We start from the raw sequence: 22,223 nt of genomic DNA, 5'->3' as shown, positions 1-22,223 counted from the left end.
CCCCATCAATGCAATCTTAGGGCACTGGTCTCTTCTTACCTTGGTCCAAGGATGGTACTTATCTCCCTTCTACATAAATGATGATGCTGTATGAATTTGTTAAATAATAGAATGAGAAGAAATGATATTTTTAGTTTTAAACATTAAGTTTTTGAATATCAAAGAGCAACCTCTTGTGTTTGTGCCTTTTCAGAAGGTTGTATGAGGTACTTCACTCTCGCCTTCAGTAGCAATCTGGGTCCAATCAGGAGACAGAAATAACACAGCAGGTTAAACAGAGGTTTAATACAAAGAACATTAACTATGATAAAGATCTATCACAAATCTTTATGACAAGATTTAAAGAAATTCTACATGGACCCTAGACCTGAGGGAGAGGACCCAAGGAAAGACAAACTTGGAAGGTGTTTAGACCTCATTGGAGAAGGCGTGGTTCAGCCCACCGGGTAACAGAGCTGTTAGCTGGTTTGGCCAGGATGGAGCTGGTGGGCAAGCAATAACTAGGCTACTCTCTGGAGTGTCAGCAGGGGAGTAGGCAGACAGCAACCAGCGGTGCGGACGTGCAGTGGCTATTCTGTGTGTGACTGCCTGGACCACAAGCAACGGTGTGTAGCCATATGGAGGCTTTGGTTTCCATGTTGAAAGGGCCATGCAAAGGTTATCGCCAAGTAGAGGCTGCAAGCTTGCAGAGGGATGGCTGGGACAGGCTTCACTGGATGTCCTCACAGGCACAAGGCTGACACCAGCCTCTGCCAGAAACTTTTGGAAGCCTCTTCGTCCTGTGATGTGCCTCCGTGCCTTCTACTGAGGAGGTTTAACACCATGTTCACTTTAAAGGAGAAACGGTTAAAGGAGTTCTCTTGTGTATCACAGAGCAGATACTAAAGGGTGCACTGGGAGCTAAGTACTACGTCAACGACCCACACCCTTTCCATCTTCAGAGCATCCTTGATTCATTTGGTTCCAAGGACCTAAAGAACCATAAGAGTGTCAACATTAACTGTGTTTTAGGCACTATCAGAGTCATTAGTGCCTGTAAAGCAAGGAAAATGCTGCTAAGGTGTGACCTCAGGCAAACCACTTCCTCCTCTGGGCCTCTTTCCTCAGCTATATTCAGGCGTTGGAGTAAATCAGTGGTTTTCAAATGCCAGGCTACAGCGAGGTGAGAAAAACAAATATAGTGTTTTATAGAGCTAAACTCATTCAATTTAAAAGCTGAACCTTTCAACCTTTTATTTTAGTGTTAAAACATCCTCTTTTATGATATCATGGTGATAAATGGTAATTGTTTTCGATCTTACTTAGCAACATAAAAGTCAGCAAGCTCAGAATTTTGCTTTTGAAATTTTACTAGTTTGCGGAACCTGAAAGTCTGGTCACTCTGGGACTATGTGTTCTCTCTCGAGGCCTTCCTTTATCTCTGAGATCTGTGGTTCTAAAGGGCCTCTTGCTCTTTGCTTCTCTTCATCCAACTCTAAAGCAGGCAGAAGAAAATCGAGAGAAAGTGCGTCGTTCAGCAGCACGCGTAGTAAATTTGGGTCCATCGCAGAAGATTAGCGCGGCCCCTGCACAATAATGACTCAAACTACGTGGAGCAGTTCATATTTTCAGATGTTTTGTAAACTAGGGCAACCACTAAAACATTGTGAAAAGAGGCAAAACTCATAAGCCAATAGTAGAAATATAATCGAATCATACAAAATAATCCAAAAGCAGGCAGAAATCCAGAAAAGGGTGGAAAAATTGTTTTACATGTCTATCTGTCTTGCTTAGCATAATGGCCGAGTCTTAGTGGTGGCAAACAGACCGAGTTCCACGAAAACACAAATTATCTGAGTCCACCACAGAAACTAAACAAAATCTTGATGGAGCTTTCTTAAACTTCAGAGAATGAGAGGCAGCCACATGGCAGGGCTGACACGCGGTTAGGGTGCCAGCCACCTGTGCGCCCTCCTGTCTTTATCAGCACCCCACTGCCTGTGCGCCAAACAGAGCGTGGCTGGAAACTAACACCATCAGGCCTCCTTCCCCCAGAGGTTACAGGATGCAATTCATGCGACCCCTCCCTTTGTTGGGATGAGTACAATTCCAATCCCTACAGCACTTTTCTCCCTTTTCTTCCTCATTCCTACGAAGGGGTAAAACACTCAGAGTGTTCACAATGGAACTGGGCCCTCAGGACGGAACCTGTGGGAGAATATCAAACAAGTAGTCACTGAAAGGCTGCAGCCATCTCAACACTCCCCCTGCTGACAGCTGGCGGCTGTGCACACGAGGATGGGGCTGGGCTGAAGGAGTGCTAAGTGCACACGGTACTTTCATTCTTCTAGAGTGTTTATTCTCCCGACACAGCTGCAACACCCACTGCTCCATCTTCAGCAATGGCGTTGGGCTGCAGGTGTCTCTAGGTAGCTGCCTGAAAGTAAAAAGAAGGTCTGAAACCAGACTTGGATTATAGGTGTTTTCAGGGGATGCTGCTCGGATGAATGCTGCTCCTTGTTGGCAGTGACCTTCTCCGGCTGCTTTCCAGACTCAGTCTCTTTCAAGAGAATGACAGAACTGAACAATAAGATCTTTGCAGGCGATAAATACGTGCATCTACAAACCACTATCTCCACACCCTGCTCCCTTTTACTGTGCACTCCTATAGCGCCAAGCACGAGATGATTCTTAGAACAAAGTTTTAAAAGTTAACTGGCAAAAAATACTACATACCCATTGAAAAAATTTTAGAAACAGGAGAATATAAAGTGAAATATGAAAGTACACCACTCCTCAGGGGAAACCACTGGTGAGTCTGATACGGATCCATTCAGAACTTTGTCTTTACATAAATGCATAGCAGGTATATATAACAGTATTTTTTCACTTTGCTGTAAAGGTTATTCTACTAAAGAAAGAATTTTTACAATATACATATATATGCTTCCTTCAACATTTTTAATAGTATTACTTTTCTAAGAAAGAGAAATTCCCCCTTTATTTTGAAAGATTTCCTTTCTATGTCCCTGTCTCAGAGCTTTGCAGTTTACAAGGTTCTTTCCCATGCATTATCCTACTTAGTCCTCACCACAGCTCTTCGAGTCGGTTTTAGCATCCCCACTTTACAGATGAGAAAACTGAAGCTCGAAGAGGCAAAGTGACGTGTCTAAGGTTTCACAATCAGTGGTGGGCCGGGGTGGTCCCAGTCCAGGTCCAGAGTACTTTACAGCCCTCAGCGTTCTCTGGTGGCCTTAGATGGAGATGGGGCAGGAAAGGGAGGCCCTGTTACAGTTACCAACAGGGCAGCAAGGAAAGGCATACCCGTAGGTAATTCAGAAACTTACTGAACACCTATTTATTACCCAGACTGTCAAGAAAATCATAACATCATCTATCAACTGTGACTCCCCCACTGAACCGTTACTGAGCTTAAGAGGGAACAAAATGACTGATTTTATTTCTGTTCTTCTCTGATTGCAGTTAGAGGATGAGCTTACTCAAAAGACGATCAGAAAGAGGAAGAAAAGAGAGGCACCAAGTCTCCAGCTTAGAGTCTGTTTAATCACACGTCACATGCCCATCTTCTTTTAACTGACAGATCATCAGTCTTTTGTTTAAACCATGTCAGTGCAAGGAAAAAGAATCTAAATATGACTTTAACCCACTCACTAAGGTATTACAACTTTGGCTTTTGGGAGGAAGCAGAAGATAGTGAAAGGCACCCCCAGCCTGGGTTCAAATTCCTGCTCAACAGATCCCTCGCAGGAAAGTCCTGGGAATCAGTTTGGCCTGTTTCCCACCTCACGGCTGTCTGAGCCTCACTCAAAGCAGTCCCTGAGCATTTGTTCCCCGTCCCTGCCTTGATGTGTTTGTCGTTTAATTCAATTGTGTTCCTTATCATTTCAAAGGGAAAACAAACATTCTTAAAATACAAAAGCAATACAGTACACTGTATTTGCTCTGTTTCCGACCAGAATAGCTCCTGAATGCTACTTTGCTTTCTAAGTAAATATACCATTGGGTAAACTCCTAAAACACATAAGAGCACCTTGGAGGGCCAACTGTGTCCATATACGAAGCTACTTTTCTTATGCTGAGAACAAGTGTCCAGAACCACTCCGAGCGCCTTTTGACTGCATTGTGGGATGGGTCATGTAGACAGCTGTACCAGGAAGTGAGAACTATGGCCCTCGAGCTAAAATACCCACCACTGCAGACTTCACCTCTACCTCAACTTGTTCCTCATCCTCCTCCACCCCCCAAAAAACTGGCAAGGTCTCTGCTTCTCATTTCCACAGACTACAACACCCGTGCCACTTATTTCTCTCTTATTGAGCATCTATGGCTTTTTTAACTTTCATAGAAGTCAACTTCAAATTACATAATACATGAATATATTCTTTAAAAACTGGAACAGCCCTCTAACCACTCCACAAAATTCCCTGCACCCCCACCCCAACCCCCAACACGCATCCACAGAAGGTCACTTCTGCTAGGACTTCAGTGTTTAACTCTCCAGAACGCCCCCCCCCCGCCCCCCGTTTAAAAGAATACCTAACAACACATATGTTAAGCTGGTACATCTCCAGTTTGACTTATAATTACAAAAAGGTACAAAGTGACAGCAGGAATCACCATGGGACATAAATAGCCACGTGACATCAGTCCTGCTTCCTGTGGCACATAGTCCACAGCATAGGCAAGCCCATGAGATGGAGCACTGTCACTATCGAAATCGGAATTTGACAAATGTAACAAGGAATCTTGCCGAACTTACCTCTTTTCCCTTTCATCTCTTCCTCACTTGACCAATCTGGTAAATAAAAGCCCATCTAATAAGCAGGATGATGAAGGAATTAATGAAGGTTGGAAACCCAGAGACAGCCAAACCAACTCTGGGCAGGTAAAGTGTTCTGGTCATTGTTCTGGGTGTATGTCTGGTGGGTGTGTGTGTGGGTGTGTGTGAGTGTGTGTCTGTAAGGGCCAGGGAGGGGGCAGTAGAGACAAAGGGAAAGATTTTCTTCTGCCCAAGTTGTTGCTGAAATGGGAACTACATCGTACCTGTAGGCAGAGTGTGATTCTTAAAATCATCAGTGACATTTGTGCTTTACGCTTGGGCTCTGACACACAAGTTACTAGTATTAACTACTTAAAAACGCAGAACACCTTCGTGAGATGGTAGGCTTGGCTCATCCAGGTTCTCAGAAGGCACCTTGAACTTGAGCACGTGAACATCAGTAACCACAAACCTGTGCCTCCAGGCCTCTGCTTCAACCTTTTTTTGAAAATTGATGCCTTGGAGCTTAGAAGGCATTTAACCACATAAAAGTAAAGGAAGAGAGTAATCAATGTTTCAGGCAAGCACATAAAGGCTTTTACTCCCACAGATTTTGACTAGACTTAAGTACCCACTATTTAAAGTAGGAGTTCCAGAAGAAAGTCAGTTCTGAAGTCCAATTAAAACACCAGGAACCCTTCCCGCCCTGCTAGTCTCTGCAGGGTCTCCCTCCAATCCCTCCACCCTCATCCCAAATTAACACACAAATGAAACACAATCCAGGAAGAGGCTGCTTCAGAGCCCAATGCAGCATCCTCTTTCAGCACGCACTCCTAGGGACCTAGTTCTTTGAAGAGATGGGATCTATGGGGGCTCCAGTGGACGCAGAACAGACACTCAAAAGTGTTTCTCCCATGTAGGTGGACGGAAACACAGCTTGAGCAAGGGCAGCAGGGGTAGCAGGCATTTGGGGGTGTCTTCCCTAGTCAGAGTTCATAAAGAAGAACTTGCCTAAGAAACATCAGGTAGTGTGGCAGGTTTAACTGACATTTCCTGACACAAGCAAAGTGGGAGCGTGCTGAAAACACATACACACACCACTTCCTGCCCCTGGGCCTTCAGTGATTAAAATCAAACAAAACTACACAGTGAAATGGATGGTGTGGAAAGCCATTCTAGCACTTAATGTATTTCCCAAATTAATCTAACTAGCAGTTGACTATCAGTAAGCTTAACTTTTTTATTTCAGTGGATCCTAAACTTTTAATAGAACTATCTTTGCACTGAGTTAAATGGTATAGATTCCTCTCTTGAATCTAACATCTATCCCCTTTTTTGAGTGCAATTTGGGGCAGTCTGACTGGCAAAAAGCATGGCCTTTGGGCAATCAAAAAAAAGGCTGAAAATTCCTCAGAAATAGAATACTTCTTAAATGTACGCTTCTCTTAAAAAATAAGAATCAAGTCTCTTAAACGTAACTTAGGAATTAATAGTGCATGTCTACTGCAGGAGCAGGAACATCAAGCCTGGTCACACTGTTCTCAGAGGGAATCAGTAAAACGGCATTAGCACTGATCGGCCAGAAGCATCCTCCCAAGTTGCTGGTCCTGAAGAAGTGTGTTCTCGTTCCACATTCACTGATTACAGCAGACTTTATTAGAAAAAACAGATTTGAATGTAAGTTCACTGGAACAGTCTTTCCGATCTCATGACTGCGGGTCACACTAACCAGTTACGAATCTCAAGCCAGTATCTCTTTTCCCTACTCATCCTCTTCCCATGTATATTCCTTTCTCCAGCAAACAAATCCACAGGCTACCGAAAGCAGACTATTAAGGATGTCAGGAAAGCTTCCACTAGTCTATTAATTTTACCCTTACTCCAAGGCTCCTGACTTCAGGGGATTCTTTCCAACAGTGAACTCACTAAGTTATGTGGCATAATTGGTGTTCCAGAACTGTTTGAGAAATGGAAAACAACACACTGCGTTGTGAAATATCCATCACACAATCAACTTCATGAAATTAATGCCATTTCAATATCCTTTGATTGAACATATTAGATCTTTATTCTGAAGGCCAGATAATTTGGGCAAATAAGTTCCATAGTTTTGTGGAAAATATGAATATATTAGTGGCTCATCAAGTTCAATGAGAAATTTTCACAGAGGCATATAAAAGCTTGCCTTTTGTAAAAGGCCAAATTTTGCTACCACCAATTTAAACAAAAATTTAAAACAACCTGGCATTCAATTTAATCTGCTTACTATTGTTCATTGACTTCTAATGATAATTGGTAGAATAAAGACAAACATGGAAAGCAAAAACTCCTAGTCTGGTTTAAAAAAGAAAATTCAAGTGATTTGAATCAGCCTTGCCAACAGTCTGGAGAATCAGTCTGTTTAGCAAGTAGTGTACGTAAATAAATAATCAAAGATGCCATTAAAATACAACTTGGTAAACAGGCATTACCTATTTAATAAGTACAATATATACATAGAATTCTCTTGAAAAGCTTCATTTTATACAGAAATATATTTACAAAATGAACAGTGTGATAAAATTAAAGATTATCTGTACAGTACACACATATGTGTATATATATATGAACTTTGGAAGATAAGCAAGTTTCATCATTGTAGTCAAAATGGACAGCCATATGCATTTTAGAAAAGGATTCCACTCCAGAAGAAAAATACATCTTTAATATACAGTTATGTTTTTCATTTATTTTCCTGAAAATTCATAATGTTTTGATATTTTTTCGATTATTTTCTCTTGTTCAGTCTTGAAAAGCTTCAGGTTTTTAGTTCCACTGACTGGTGTTAAAAATTAACAATCTTAGTGTCAAAAAAGAATTGTTTTGTTTTAAAAAAAGGTTATTGAAAATAGGCTACCGGAGTCAACATTCATAAGGCAAATTAATCACACTGAATAACAACATGATGAATAAAAATATTTCCACCAGGGTAGCATATATAATATTTATAAAATTAATGGTTTCTAATGTTTTTTTCTTCTACCGATAAATCTTGGTCTAAATTATATGGAAAAATCTTTAGAAAATAATATACTGCAAAACAAAGTTTGGAAACACACATGACAACATGATTAGATTAATTTTTATGAGCAGAAAGTAGGCATTAATAATTTAGTAAAATGGCAAAACTCAGATGCCATTTTATCATCTTTGGATTTTCTTTCCTTTTTCTTAAAGAATAATTAAACATCAAACTGTGACAAAAGTTAAGAATGTGCAGAACCGTCATGAAAACAGCAATCTGCTCTCAGTGTACCTCAGGAAGGACTCAGTTCCCGAAGCTACACCTCAGAGTGAGACCTGGGGCCACCTACTTGCACAAGTGGATTAACTCTCCCACAGGGGCTGGCTGTGAGCAGCAGAGGCTCACAGAGCTGCTCCTACTGTCTCCTATTTATCTTCACAAGACCACAAGCTCTGTGAGGACAGGAACTGCCCTGCCTGCTCTGTTCACATATCATCACAATACCCTGTATGGTTCCTGGCAATAGTAGGTTTTCAATAAATGTGTTTATTAAATGAATAAATAACATGTTGGTAGCTTAATAAAATTTAATTTTAAGATAAATCATTTTAAATGATTATGAAGATAGAAAAAAAATAATAAAACATGAAAGTTCAAACTCGTTGTTCTGCCCAAACCCAACACTTTCAATCCTTAAAACTTAAGCTAAAGTTTGAAGTGGTATGGGAAAAAGGGAGTCACAGTAAGTATTCACTTTAAAATTAAAACCTGGTAAAGTGTATGCATACATATACATACACATAAAAGTCATTTCCTGCTCAAAGAAATCAAAATAGTGCTAAGAAACCAAAACACCCTTTGATGTGTACAAATAATAATGAATATATAAGACACATTTTCCCCAACATCTCAGGTTTATCCAGACCATTTTCCTTTTCCGGACACCCCAATCTTCTCCCCATGTATTCAACACAGTGAGAGGAGAAGGCCCTCTGAACCCTCACACGAGGAGCTGTCTGTGCGTCGGGACAGAGACAGAGATCTGATGTGCGCACATTTTGGTGCATTACTTTGCTCTGTCCTGACCCCCACACTAAAGGGTACAGGAGAAACTGAAGAACAAAAGGAAAACAAGCATTTTCTTCAAAAGTTTTCCATAGTTTCTTACATTTATGGGGGAAAAAAGTAACAAGTCAAAATACGATTTATAATAGCTTTCTTCTAAAATTGTTTCACCATTAAACTCCAAATGATTGGTGGCACAAATGTTTAATACTGGAATTTCATTTTTGTATGTAATAAATGTATATATTTTTTAAAAGTGTACAGACATAGGACACTATGGATCTAATCATTATTTGGTTTCCACTAATACATTTTGTGTCTTGGAGGAAAAAAACAAGTATTTTAGTCTATGAATCTGTATCACACAAGAAGCTGTAAAAATTTAGTCAGGGCGACTTGAAGTAGTTTTTCGGAGTACAACAGTATGTCTAGAAACAAATGGGGAAATAATTCAGATTTGATTGCACTTACCCTCTTATTTTCTTTATTTTGATAAATTACTGGTAAAAAGAACATTACAGCAAGACTAATACTTTCTACAGCTATTTTAAAAATAGAACTTTTTGAATTTATATTTCCATTTTGAAGTGAAAAGATTGTGTTTTTGGATGACAACATATAACTCAATATACAGAAAAAATAAGACACTATATTGAATCATCTAATCCTTAGTAAATAATCTTTTTAAACAATGTTAAATTGACCAAAAAATGTTAAAATACATTAAAGGGCCAGTGCCACCACAGGCCCAACTTTGAGAGTCATACAATTCTTTAAAGGCTTTTAATCCATCACCCCCAAAGCTTACTTCTCTTAAGGGATAAAAAAGGATGCGAAAATCCAAAACAGAAATGAAGCTTGCTGCAACATCTGCATATGAGCCAAGGTATCCTATTATAGAAATGATCTGAATATGGTGAAATGTGAAAACCACACAGAGAAATCAGAACATGTGAGAAATTATAAGAGGCGAGAAAAAAAGTCAATGACAGAAATACTAATACTATGGCAACGTTTAAGTGCACATCTTAAATAAAAATTGTAAAAATCCAACAGGATACATAAGGTTTGGCTCTAAAATTTCTTTGGTTACAAAGATGCAATTATTTTGTTTTAAATAAATATACTGAAACATACCATATTTGGGGATAAGATCACTTCACTATAATATACAATTGTATCAATGGTAAAGAATGGTGCTTAAATGAAACGGTGAACAGTGCCATATGCTGCATTCTCTTGGGAACTGGTTCTTTAAAAATATCTTAAACATTTATCTTTATACTTGATGTCAGTAAATCTAAAGTATTTCAGTTTCAAAATTCACTATTCATCTCTCTGTTCTAATGACTAATCCATTTCACATTTTAAAATATAACTGAAGTCCACAGGAATTTTCTAAAGGAGCATGTTATTTAAAATCATATTTTATGTAACCGAAGATTAGAAAAACTAGTTAACTCAAATAATTCGAATCTGAAAAAACGTACCTAGCACAGATAAGGAAACCTGACAGAGGCACACAACGCCTGAACACTGTCAGTTACCAGGAGCCAGCTTTCCCGTGAGCTCCCACTGAAATGGAAAGATTGAAGGCCTCACCAGCAGCTCTAAAGCACAACCAAAGGTTACACTGGACGTCATAACAAAGATTCTCATCATTTCTTTAGTTTCCTTCACGTTGGAGAAATAGTATTTTTCTGAATGATTAACACCTGTTCTTTCATGGATAACTTTAAAAAGCTGAACCATTTTTGACATTCTGTATTTTAAAGGGAAGAAATATGGAGAAGGAGTTTTCAAAAGCCCTTGTAGTAACATTCAGCACTTTGTATGACTGTTAATAAGTTACATTAAGTTGTTCCGATCCCATGACAGGCTGTCACCATACAAAAACAAACTTCCTCAAAGCTTACACTCTTAGAGCACATACGGCAATGCATTTGTATTGTAAAAGGATACTTTCTTATACAGATAAAGCGAAACAAGTTTTTTACTGGCTGACACAAAATGCAGGGGAAAGTTTCCCAGATCCTGGGGAGTGGCACCTGTTCCTCGCGTGGCGTACTGAGCAAGAGCTTTGTATTAGGTTTTCTTCGGCCTTTGTTCTAGTTCATGCTGGTGTTTAATAAGACGTTCTATTTCTGTTCCAAGTGTCTGCAGATTTTCCTTTACCAGTTGGAAAAATGGGGAAAAGAAAACAGAACTACTGAGTATAATAGGTAAAAAGATTCAGTTTGAACTATTTTTGCCTAAATTTTGAAACTGAAAGGATGCTGAGCCTTAAATGCTATGTGATCAATTAGGCAGAGTTGTTTTCAGTAAAGTAGTCCTGCATATTTCAGAGTCAGACAATCTTTTTACTGAAAATACAACAAATTTTAGTGCACAAAATTACTGCTTCCTAGATTTAAAAAATTATTTTTTAAATCCCATACTAACTATCAAGGCCCAACACAACACAGAGAATAGTTGGGTCAGATAATAGATGCAAAAAATAAAATAAACATGGAAAATACATTAGAAAATAAATGCCTCTATGTTAAAAAATGTCTCAGTGATCAATTATAACTAATTATAATATGTCAAAGGTCACCCATTGCAAAGTGAATGACCCATCTTAGTGTCTATCCAATAGCTAAGCTGATTTTTTTCTCTATTTCTTTCTTTCCTTGCTAGTTTAAAAAATTGTACTTTTCAAACGGGAAAAAGACAAAAACATTATCTCTGGGTAAAATGGCTACTTTGCATTAAAGAAACAGTCCATCTACACGCTAGATCAAACTATGAAAAAGGCACCATTGTACCGTGTTTATTAGTTGGTAGATGAATGAGAAATAAAAATACCTTCAAAGTAATATTTTTCAGTAATGTATCCTCCAAAACAGCCTGTAATTTTCGGTTGATCTCCAAGGAGAGTTCCAATGTTAATCCGCTGTCAGCTGGATGGGATGTATATAAAGAAGCCATGATGCCCCCCCGTCTACTTAAATGGACTTTGTTAAAATCAGATGCCTCTGAAGAAAGCGTGCCTGATTCTTCTCGTAAAATATAACTTTGAATTATTCTGCAAAATAAAATGACACTATCAGTTATACACCTCCAGAATTAAAAACATTGGAGTCTGCAAGGGTCAACTAATCATAAGCATAAAGCTGATTTTGTTGTCAGTGCCATCAAGTCAATTCTGACCCCCAGTGTTCCTGTGGACAGCAGAGTAGAACACTGCCTGGTCTTTCTGCGCCATCCTCTCACCTTCCAGCACTGTATAAGACAATGCTCTGCTGCTATTCGTAGGGTTTTCATGGCCATTTTTCAGAAGTGGGTGGCCAGGTCCTTCCTCCTAGTCTGTCTAGTCTGGAAGCTCTGCTGAAACCTGTCCACCATGGGCGACCCTGCTGGGATTTGAGATATTGGTAACAACTCTCAGCAACACAGCAAAATGCAGCTGCCACAGTATGATGGCTGACAGATGAGCGGTGTGGTTCCCTGACTGGGAAAAGAACCCGGGCCACAGCAGTGAGAGCACTCAATCTTAACCACTAGACTGCCAGGGCTCGCTTAAAGATGATTAGCATAAAACAAATACTTATTAGGTTAATAACAGAACTATATTAGAAAATAAAGGAATTTTCCTTATTCAGATGGTTTCTTAAATGATCCCATTTTTGTTCTAACATGGTATTTAGATTAAAAACATATAAACATTGCTTTTCTATTTCTTTCCTTATTATTTTTTTTGCTAAGGACGACTTCCCCTCTTTTTTTTAATATGTGAGCCGCCACCATGGCATGGCCACTGACATACGAGTGGTATAAGTCCGTGCCTGGGGACAGAACCTGGGCAGCCAAAGCAGACCACACTGAACTTAACCACTGGACCAGCAGGGCTGGCCCCTCCCTGTTACTTTAATCAAAACATTTGGGAAATTTCTTTATTGCTCCGATTTCAGTTAATATTTTCTATTTTCCTGTTACTAAACTTAGAACCGTATTTTACTCTTTTTTTTTTTTTAAAGTCATGGGCAAATTTTTCTCTAAGTCTAAAATTCTTTTTTCTTTTTTAAAGATTGCCACCTGAGCCAACAACTTTTGCCAATCTTTTTTTTTTTTCTCCCCAAATCTCCCCAGTACACAGTTGTATATTTTAGTTATGGGTGCTTCTAGTTGTGGCACTTGGGACGCTGCCTAAGCGTGGCCTGATGAGCGGCGCCATGTCTGCGCCCAGGATCCGAACCGGTGAAACCCTGGGCTGCCACAGTGGAGCACAAGAACTTAACCACTTGGCCACAGGGCCGGCCCCTAAAATTATTTCAAAATAAAAATTAAGAAGTCATGAGGAAAGACCTGTAATATTAAAAAAAAACTCTTAAATGAACATGGTATTTGTAAGAGGAACTTGGAGTCAGTCAGAGCTGGGTGGTCTGTCACTTACACGATGAGTGGACTCCGGAACATTTCATAACTTAACCTGAGCCCCAGTTAACTTATCCACCAAAGTGAGAACTCGCTCTCTCCCTGAGTAGTTGTAAGAAATCAATGAGATATTCGTAAGTCACAGGCACAGTGCCTTGTACTGAGTAGGTGCCCAATAAATTACCTCACTATGTCCTACACAACAGGAAAGATAATACACAACCACATGCATCTCTTAGAATCACTGTCACAAAAATAAAAAGCTAAGCAGCACTATCTTTTTTTAAGTCCAAAGTTATTTTAGTATCTTAAAAAAATTAACATCTACTGAACTCTGTATCACCTTTTGGAAGACCAGTGTTTTCTTTCATCTCTGGGCTCTGTATTCCCCAAACCAGAACACAATAAGTGATCAACAAAAGATTGGGAACTGAATGACAGGCTCTTGATATGATTAATTTTGAAAACAGTAACTTTACCATATGAATAACGGTATTTCAAACACAGATTATGTTACCATAATAATACATACTTTGTTTTTTTCCTAATTTCTTCCACCAATTGTTTGATGTGATCCTCCATAAATTCTATCTTTTCATTTTTCCGAGCGTGTGATTTTTGCAGCCTTACTATCCTCTCAATCAGCATGGCCTTGTCTACTTCTGGAAAGTTATCCACAGCTACTGACGACCCAGCATTTTCTGGAGATCGATCTTCCACACTGCTTCGAGCATTAAGGGATCCTGAAGACAAAAAACCAGTTTAGGTATTGGACTTAGTCTAGAGTCATCGCTAATCTCATATATTATTTCTTCGAGTATCACTTTCAAATATTCCATCTAACAGAGTTGGGCACGGAACACAAGTCACACCTGGACTGACTTCTTGTTTCTGAATATACTGATGACAGAAGTACCAAAAGGGTCTATTATGTCTCTCGTGAACAGGATGAGGAAGTGGCAACAGAGAAACAAGAAACTCAAGAAAAAGTCAGAATAAAAAGTCTGAAGTAGGACCAAAATTAAGCCGAGAGAGAGAGATAGAGAGAGGCAGAGACAGACAGACAGACATAGACAGAGAGAGAAAACAGAATACAGCCAGTGGGTTAAGCTCTGGAGCCAGTCTCCCTGGTTTAAATCCCACTCCTTCCCTTTCTAGCTGTGTGACTTTGGGCAAGTTACTGAACTCTCTGTGCCTTGACCACTTCATCTGAAAATGGTAATAATGTTATTTACCTCAGACGATTGTTGTCCTCATTTAAATGAGTTAATATATGTGAAGTGCTTACAACAATGCATATAATAAGCAATAAATGTTAGCTATTATTTTTACCAACATCAGTTGAGAAGAATTTCTGATACAAAGATATAGTTTGTTTCAACCCCATTTTGAGGATTAAATCTACAAGTAATATATCTTATCCAAGGTCATACACTAATAAATGGCAGAGCTGGAATCTAAATACTTATGTGTAATTTCAAACCCATTTCTTTCTACTACACATTTTTCCCAGTATTGTAACAGTTGATGACATTTCTCCCCTAATGCACAATTCCTGGGAGGCAGTGTAGTGAGTGGCATGCAAGGACTCTAGAGTCTGAGATTTCTGTCACTGTGGAGTTTGAGCAAGTCATGGAACCACTTCAAATCTTAGTTTCCTCATCTGTGAAATGGGAATTATAATACTTACCTCACATGACTATTTGGCAGAGTAAATGATATGTTTAAAGCATTCAGCATGATTCATGGCATTCCCAAAATGATAAATACACTGATACTTTGCTAATTATCATTTTCACAATGCTATCAATCATTTTATAGATCTAATCATTTTTACTTTAGATCATAGGCATATTTACCATGATAAAAGCTAAAAGATTAAAAAATACATGTGTATATATAAGAAATCTGATATATAATGATGAAAATTTCATTAGTTCTCAGGTGCTAAAAGTAACATAAAAGTAAAATAAAAGAGAGAGAGACCACACTACACTAAATCTCTCTATATGGATGAATACAAATCTGAATTAAAAAATGTAAGGGGAGGGGCTGGCCCAGTGGCATGGGGGTTAAGTTTGTGCACTCCACTTTGGTGGCCCAGGGTTCGCCAGTATGGATCCCAGGTGTGGACCTATACATCACTTATCAAGCCACGCTGTGGCAGGTGTCCCACACGTAAAGTAGAGGAAGATGGGCACAGATGTTAGCTCAGGGCCAATCTTCTTCAAAAAGAAAAACAAAAACTGGAAGAGGAAACTGCTGCACAGAATACAGAAGCAGCAGGGAAGAAAAAAGGAAGTAGGAAAAAAATGATACAGAACCCCCCGACAACCCTGAAACCTTGGGTAATGATTAGAACTTAAACATTTAACTGGAAATATTCTTACCATATAATTATGTACAACTACCACTTTTTAGAATTCAAAATGAAAGAAAAAGCATATCAATACTTCTTAAACAGTGCTATTTCTTTTTAAAATCAATCACTAAATAACTAAAACCATTAGATTTTACCTGATGAACTAGAACGACTTCCCATGCTGCTGACTTCTTTATCATAGTTTCCATTCTCAACCTGATCTAATTTTCTTCGTGCTATAGGGACAAGAAATAGATTACTTGTGACAATTATCATGACCATTTGCCCCCACTGTCTCTGATCTTAAATGCTAAAAATCACTTAGGCCAAAATGGCATAAACAACAAGAAATTTCTGGAATACACACTTTAGACAGGATAACTGTAGGTGTCACTCATATAAAAATGACATCTAGAAATGTGCAGGTCAAATACAAAAGATATAGAAAAAACATTATGATAACAACCGATACTGGTATCATTTAGGTACAGTGAACATAACTTTTGGAGTACTGAAAGATTTAGTAGATCTCTATAGAGTACCAGAAATTTCCCTTCAATCACATCTATCAAAACAAACTGAAATCTTATGGTAAACATCTGAATATACTCCTATTAAATAAATGCTAAGTCTCTTTTATCTTATTACTACATTTCACCCTACTTTAATACACATAAACCAATGGGGAAGAGTAGAGGATAGGAAGTCAGAATACATATCTTATTTATCTTTGTATCCAAGCACATAGCACAGACTCCCAATAATTGTATGAATTTTTAAATGAATGAAATGTGGGTTCCAGTTCTAGCTGTTAATGATTGTGTTCTGGTAATTTATAACCTTTCTAGGACTCAGTTTCCTATAAAATGAAGTGTTAGGGTTTAAAGATCTCTAAGTTAGAGGTCTAGAAGGAGGGGTTCAGGTACTGTAGATACTGCACAAAACTGACAGACATGTATAGGCAGAAAATAGAATTTCTATTTACACTTAGATTTAACTAGATTTTTTTTAATTTCTATTTTCATGTGTTTTCTAATGTACAGAAAACAGAGTAACAGATGTTTAAAATTTATAAATATATATAAATTAAAGAACAATGCTTAGTTTTTACTGATAGAAGTAGGTGATCAAAAAACCTTAGACAGGGGGCTGGCCCCGTGGCCGAGTGGTTAAGTTCGCGCGCTCCGCTGCAGGCGGCCCAGTGTTTCGTCGGTTCGAATCCTGGGCGCGGACATGGCACTGCTCGTCAGACCACGCTGAGGCAGCGTCTCACATGCCGCAACTAGAAGGACCCACAACGAAGAATATACAACTATGTACCGGGGGGCTTTGGGGAGAAAAAGGAAAAAATAAAATCTTTAAAAAAAAAAAAAACAAAAAACCTTAGATAGTACTGTGCTAAGGTACTTGCCAATTCTTACAGCTTGTGCTTCTGTCAATAAATGTCCTTTAGCATAGAAGATACTATAGACTATTCATGGAACCACAAGAAATTTAGCAATGTGGGTTATAAACACTAACACATTAAAAAGAGCATACAGCTCTCATCAATGTGGTAGAACCTGATGTAAACATATTTTTTTCTATAAATCCTTAATGATTATAAGAAACAACACGGAAGGTCTACATGTGGAAGGATTGTGCACCTTGCTGGAGCTGTTTGGTGAGATCCTTGACACTAGAGGCATGTTTACGTCTCTGCGTCACCAGCTCATCTTTCAATTCTTCAACCTGGGTACTCAATGCTTTAACTTCTGTTTGTCTACAAGTGAGTTCAGCTTGCAGGGTCTGGACTTCCTCTTTTCGCAGTTCTTCCTCTTTCAACAATCTACTTTCCTAAATATTAAATAAAATAAAAAACACCAATTTTAATAACTGACTGTTTCCACTATTGCTCACAGTTTAAAACCTTAAAACTACAAAGTCCCTCAAGACAGCCTTGATAGCCTAGTGGTTAAAGTTTGGCGCGCTCCACTTCAGCGGCCTGGGTTCGGTTCCCAGGCGTGGAACCACACCACTCGTCTGTTAGTAGCCATGCTGTGGTGGCAGCTCACGTAGAAGAACTAGAAGGATTTACAACCAGAATATACAACTGTGTACTGGGGCTTTGGGAGGAGGGGAGAAAAAGAGAGGAAGATTTGCAACAGATGTTAGCTCAGAGCAAATCTTTCCCAGAAAAAAAAAAAAGTAGTTTCCTTATCAAAAAAATATATAAGGTCCTTGATAGTAGATTCTTCTATCATCACTCCTTACCAGGTTTTGTTTACTGGGCTCTGCAAATTCCTCATATAGTAATGCAGGGGGATATATTAATGCATTTGCCATTCTATATATGCAAAACAACATGTGATAGAGGTCTCTGTATTTTTTGGACTAAAGTCTCAAATTATTTTTATAAGTAACTTGAAGACACTCTCATAACATGGAAATAATAAACCATATTTAAACTATAAAAATATAGAAATTTAAAGTACTTTAGGGGCTGGCCCCGTGGCCGAGTGGTTAAGTTCGCGCGCTCCGCTGCAGGCGTCCCAGTGTTTCGTTGGTTCGAATCCTGGGCGCGGACATGGCACTGCTCATCAGACCACGCTGAGGCAGCGTCCCACATACCACAAGTAGAAGAACCCACAACGAGAAATATACAACTATGTACTGGGGGGCTTTGGGGAGAAAAAGGAAAAAATAAAATAAAATAAAATAAAATAAAAAAAAGAAATTTAAAGTACTTTAAAAAAATATATAGTAATTCCAGTTAGGAATGACAAAAACCCTGCTTTTCTTATTTTCAAATGTGAAATACTACTTCATAATCATTGTAGGGAGAAATTTTATAAGGAATTGCACAAATTGAAAGGAAAAACTGATACTTCTTACAGCATTTGAAATTACCAGAAAGTTAGTGCCAATAAAAAAAAAAAAGCTTCAGTCAACTACCACTAGGGAAATTTAATTTGCACTTCTTGCTATATTGCTTTAAAAGTTAAATGTACATTTATACTTACCAAATTAATATTTGTCTGTTTCATTTGTTCACACTGGCTTTGTAACTGACTTTCACTACAGGAAAGTTTATCAAACTGTGACTGCAAAGAATTGGATTCAGATTGAAGTTGTGCATTCTTACTAGTGAGCTTTTCTGTAAATAGTAGTAGCTCAGATTCTCTTTTCCTACTGCCTTCGATGTCTTTTTGTAGGTCATTAATCAAAGAATTAAGACTTTCCACTTCTTCCTTCAAATTTTCAATTTCTTGTTTACCTCTAAAAAACAAAGTTTATATTTAAGAAAAAAATTAAACTATTAAAAGACATTAAATTAATGGTTTGGGAATTTTCATCGAATGAAATGCTCATAAAGCTACTTTTATTCATACATCCAAATATTTGGATTTTTGTGAATGCCTAATATACATTAGGAATTAAGAGCTGGGAATATAAGCGAGCAAGACTGACATGGCCTCTGCTTTCAAAAAGCTTTTAGTCAAATAGGGAAATTATATGAGTGGGATAAAACATTTTTGATGATGAAAGCACCAAGCTTGTGTAAGTGATGCTTAAACTAATACTTGAACTAGCAGTTAGCAAACTTCTCCTGTGAAAGACCTAGACAATAAACAATTTAGGCTTCTGGGGCATATGGCCTTTGTTCAACTCTGCCATTGCAGCATGAAAGCAGCCACAGACAATACATAAAGGAGTGAGAATGGCTGTGTTCCAAAAAGTTTTTACTTATAAAAAGAGTCAGGGAGTGACGTCAGCATCATGGCAGAGTAGGTCTCTCAGAAATCTTTCTCCTCCAACATACAATGAAAAAAACATCCATACTCCAACAGACGACATCCAAACTCAACACAAAAAACGTCAGAGAGGTCCACACAGCCATATGACAGAGGGCAGAGAGACTAGAGCCCCCTTGGAGGTGGAACGGGGTAAGAGAAATCTTTTCTTCCTCCCCTAAAGACTGCAATCCAGGACTACTGGAGGCCTGCGAGAGGGAAGGAATGGGACAGGGGACGGTCATTCACGAGAACATCAAAGATCCCCAGTAGGCCCTTGCAGCCTAGAGGGAAGTCCTCTACCAGGGCAAAAGCTTTCACGGGGTGGGTGGATGGGACACCTCATCAAGCCAACACCCCAGGAAAGCAGAGCGAGAAAGCCCTGAGAGCACGCAGGAGAAAGAGCCCCTTCCACCACCCGCCCACTGGGGACTCCAGCCCCTGGGATTTTGGAAGAAGGCAGAGGACTCAGAATATAGGGGTCTTGACCTGCACCCAGTGGCAATAGGTGGTACCTGCAACCTAGTAATGCCAGGATGAAAAAAAACAGAACCTCTAGCAATATCAAACACTATATTAGATCTCCAGGCCAGAAAGAAAATGACAAGTACCCAGAAATCAGTCCTGAAGATGCAGAAATATGTAATCTAAATGACAAAGAATTCAAAACAGTTGTCATCAAAAAACTCAACAAGGTAAAAGAGAATATTGAGAAACAATTCAACGAGTTCAGGAGCTACTTCACAAAAGAGATTGAAACTATAAAGAAGAATCAAGCAGAAATATTAGAGATGAAAGACACAATGGAAGAAATAAAACAAAATATGGATTCCCTGAATGCTTGAGCAGACACCCTGGAGGAGCGTATCAGCATAATCAAAGATAGACATGTTGAAATGCTCCAGATAGAGGAAGAGAGAGAACTAAGACTAAACGAAGAAAGTCCCCAAGAAATATCCAACTCAATTAGGAAATGCAACATTAGAATCATAGGTATTCCAGAGGGAGAAGAGAAGGAAAATGGAGTAGAAAGCTTGTTCAAAGAAATAACAGCACAGAACTTCCCAAATGTAGGAAAGAAAATCCATGTGGAAGAGGATGGCAGATTTCCCAAATATGTCAATGTAAAAAGACCTACTGCAAGGCATATAGTGGTAAAACTGGCAAAACTGAATGACAGAAAAAGAATACTAAGGGCAGCAAGGCAGAAGAAAATAACCTACAAAGGAACCCCCATCAGACTTTCAGCAGATTTCTCTGCAGAAACCTTACAGGCTAGGAGAGGCTAGAATGACATATTCAAATCATTGAAAGACAAAAACTTTCAGCCAAGAATACTCTATCCAGTGAAAATATCCTTCAGATATGATAGAGAAATAAAAACTTTCCCAGACAAACATAAGCTAAGGGAGTTTGTAGCCATGAGACACACCCCCAACCCCCACAACAAGAAATCCTCAAGAAGGCCCTCATACCGGGAAAAAAAAGGGAGAAAAGGGTTACAAAGCACCGAGTAAGGAGTTAAATAGATAGAATCAGAGCAGGATAGCAAATACTCAAGTATAGCATTAAAGACAACAGTAAGGAAAACACCAAAAACAAAGATAATCTTGTCATGTTAACCACAAACTCATAACACAAGATGGAATAAGATGTGAGAAAAACAACTTAGGAAGGGAAGAGGAAAGGGACTGAATTGGTTTAGTCTAAGGAAATTAGAGACCATCAGAAAAGGGACTATCTTATCCACGAGATCTTGAATACAAACCTCAGGGTAACCATTAAACAAAAAAGCAGAACAGAGACATAAATAATAAATAAGAAGAAAACAAACACAACATAAAAAACTACATAACTCAATTGGTAGATCAAAATACACAGGGCAAATAACAAAGGAAATGCAGGAGAACAGAAAACGAGTGATAAAATGGCAGCATTAAGCCCTCATATATTGATAATCACCCTAAATGTAAACGGACTGAATTCTCCAATAAAAAGACAAAGAGTGGAGAGATGGATTAAAGAATAAGATCTAACGATATGCTGCCCCCAGGAAACACATCTCAGCTCCAAAAACAAACACAGGTTCAGAGTGAGGGATGGAAGATGATATTCCAAGCTAATGGCAAACAAAAGAAAGCAGCTGTTGCAATACTTATATCAGACAAAGTAGACTTCAAGACAGGTAAAGAGAGACAAAGAGGGGCAGTATATAATAATCAAAGGGACATTCCATCAAGAAGAAATAACACTTATAAATATCTATGCACCCAACAGAGGAGCACCAAAGTACATAAAGCAACTACTAACAAACCTAAAAGAAGATATTAATAATAACCCAATAATAGCAGGGGACCTCAACATTCCACTCACATCAATGGATAGGTCATCCAGGCAGAAAATCAACAAGGAAACAGTGGAATTAAATGAAAAGCTAGACCAGATGGACTTAATAGACATATATAGAAAACTCCATCCAAAAATAGCACAATACATATTCTTCTCAAGTGTGCATGGAACATTCTGAAGAACAGACCACATGTTGGGAAACAAGGCACACCTCAATAAATTTAAGAAGACAAATAATATGAAGCATCTTTTCCAATCACAATGCTATAAAGCTAGAAATTAATTACAAGAAAAGAGCTGAGAAAAGGACAAAGACATGGAGACTAAACAACATGCTATTGAATGAGCAATGGATCATTGAAGAAATTAAAGGAGAAATCAAAAAATATCTGGAGACAAATGAAAATGAAAATATACCATACCAACTCATATGGGACGCAGCAAAAGCCATATTAAGAGGGAAATTCACTGCAATACAGGCTTACCTTAACAAAC

The 22,223-nt window shown here is 38.6% G+C and overlaps 1 protein-coding gene across 1 annotated transcript in view; it reads right to left on the bottom strand.

Annotated features, from left to right (window-relative positions):
• Positions 1 to 6,803: 6,803 nt before the first annotated feature.
• Positions 6,804 to 22,223, bottom strand: part of CCDC186 (coiled-coil domain containing 186) — a 55,006-nt gene continuing 39,586 nt past the window's right edge. The window contains exons 11-16 of the mRNA XM_001495540.7: positions 18,609 to 18,864; positions 17,253 to 17,442; positions 15,762 to 15,842; positions 13,777 to 13,987; positions 11,676 to 11,895; positions 6,804 to 10,997 (exon numbers count right to left, since the gene is read on the bottom strand). Of these exons, the coding sequence (XP_001495590.2) occupies positions 10,914 to 10,997; positions 11,676 to 11,895; positions 13,777 to 13,987; positions 15,762 to 15,842; positions 17,253 to 17,442; positions 18,609 to 18,864 (1,042 nt within the window). The 3' untranslated portion in view covers positions 6,804 to 10,913. The remainder of the gene's footprint in view (positions 10,998 to 11,675; positions 11,896 to 13,776; positions 13,988 to 15,761; positions 15,843 to 17,252; positions 17,443 to 18,608; positions 18,865 to 22,223) is intronic.

The sequence above is a fragment of the Equus caballus genome, chromosome 1 (assembly GCF_041296265.1).
Source record: "Equus caballus isolate H_3958 breed thoroughbred chromosome 1, TB-T2T, whole genome shotgun sequence".
NCBI lineage: Eukaryota > Metazoa > Chordata > Mammalia > Perissodactyla > Equidae > Equus > Equus caballus.
Note: the sequence above shows the minus strand (reverse complement) of the source record. Positions and strands in the feature narration are given on the sequence as shown.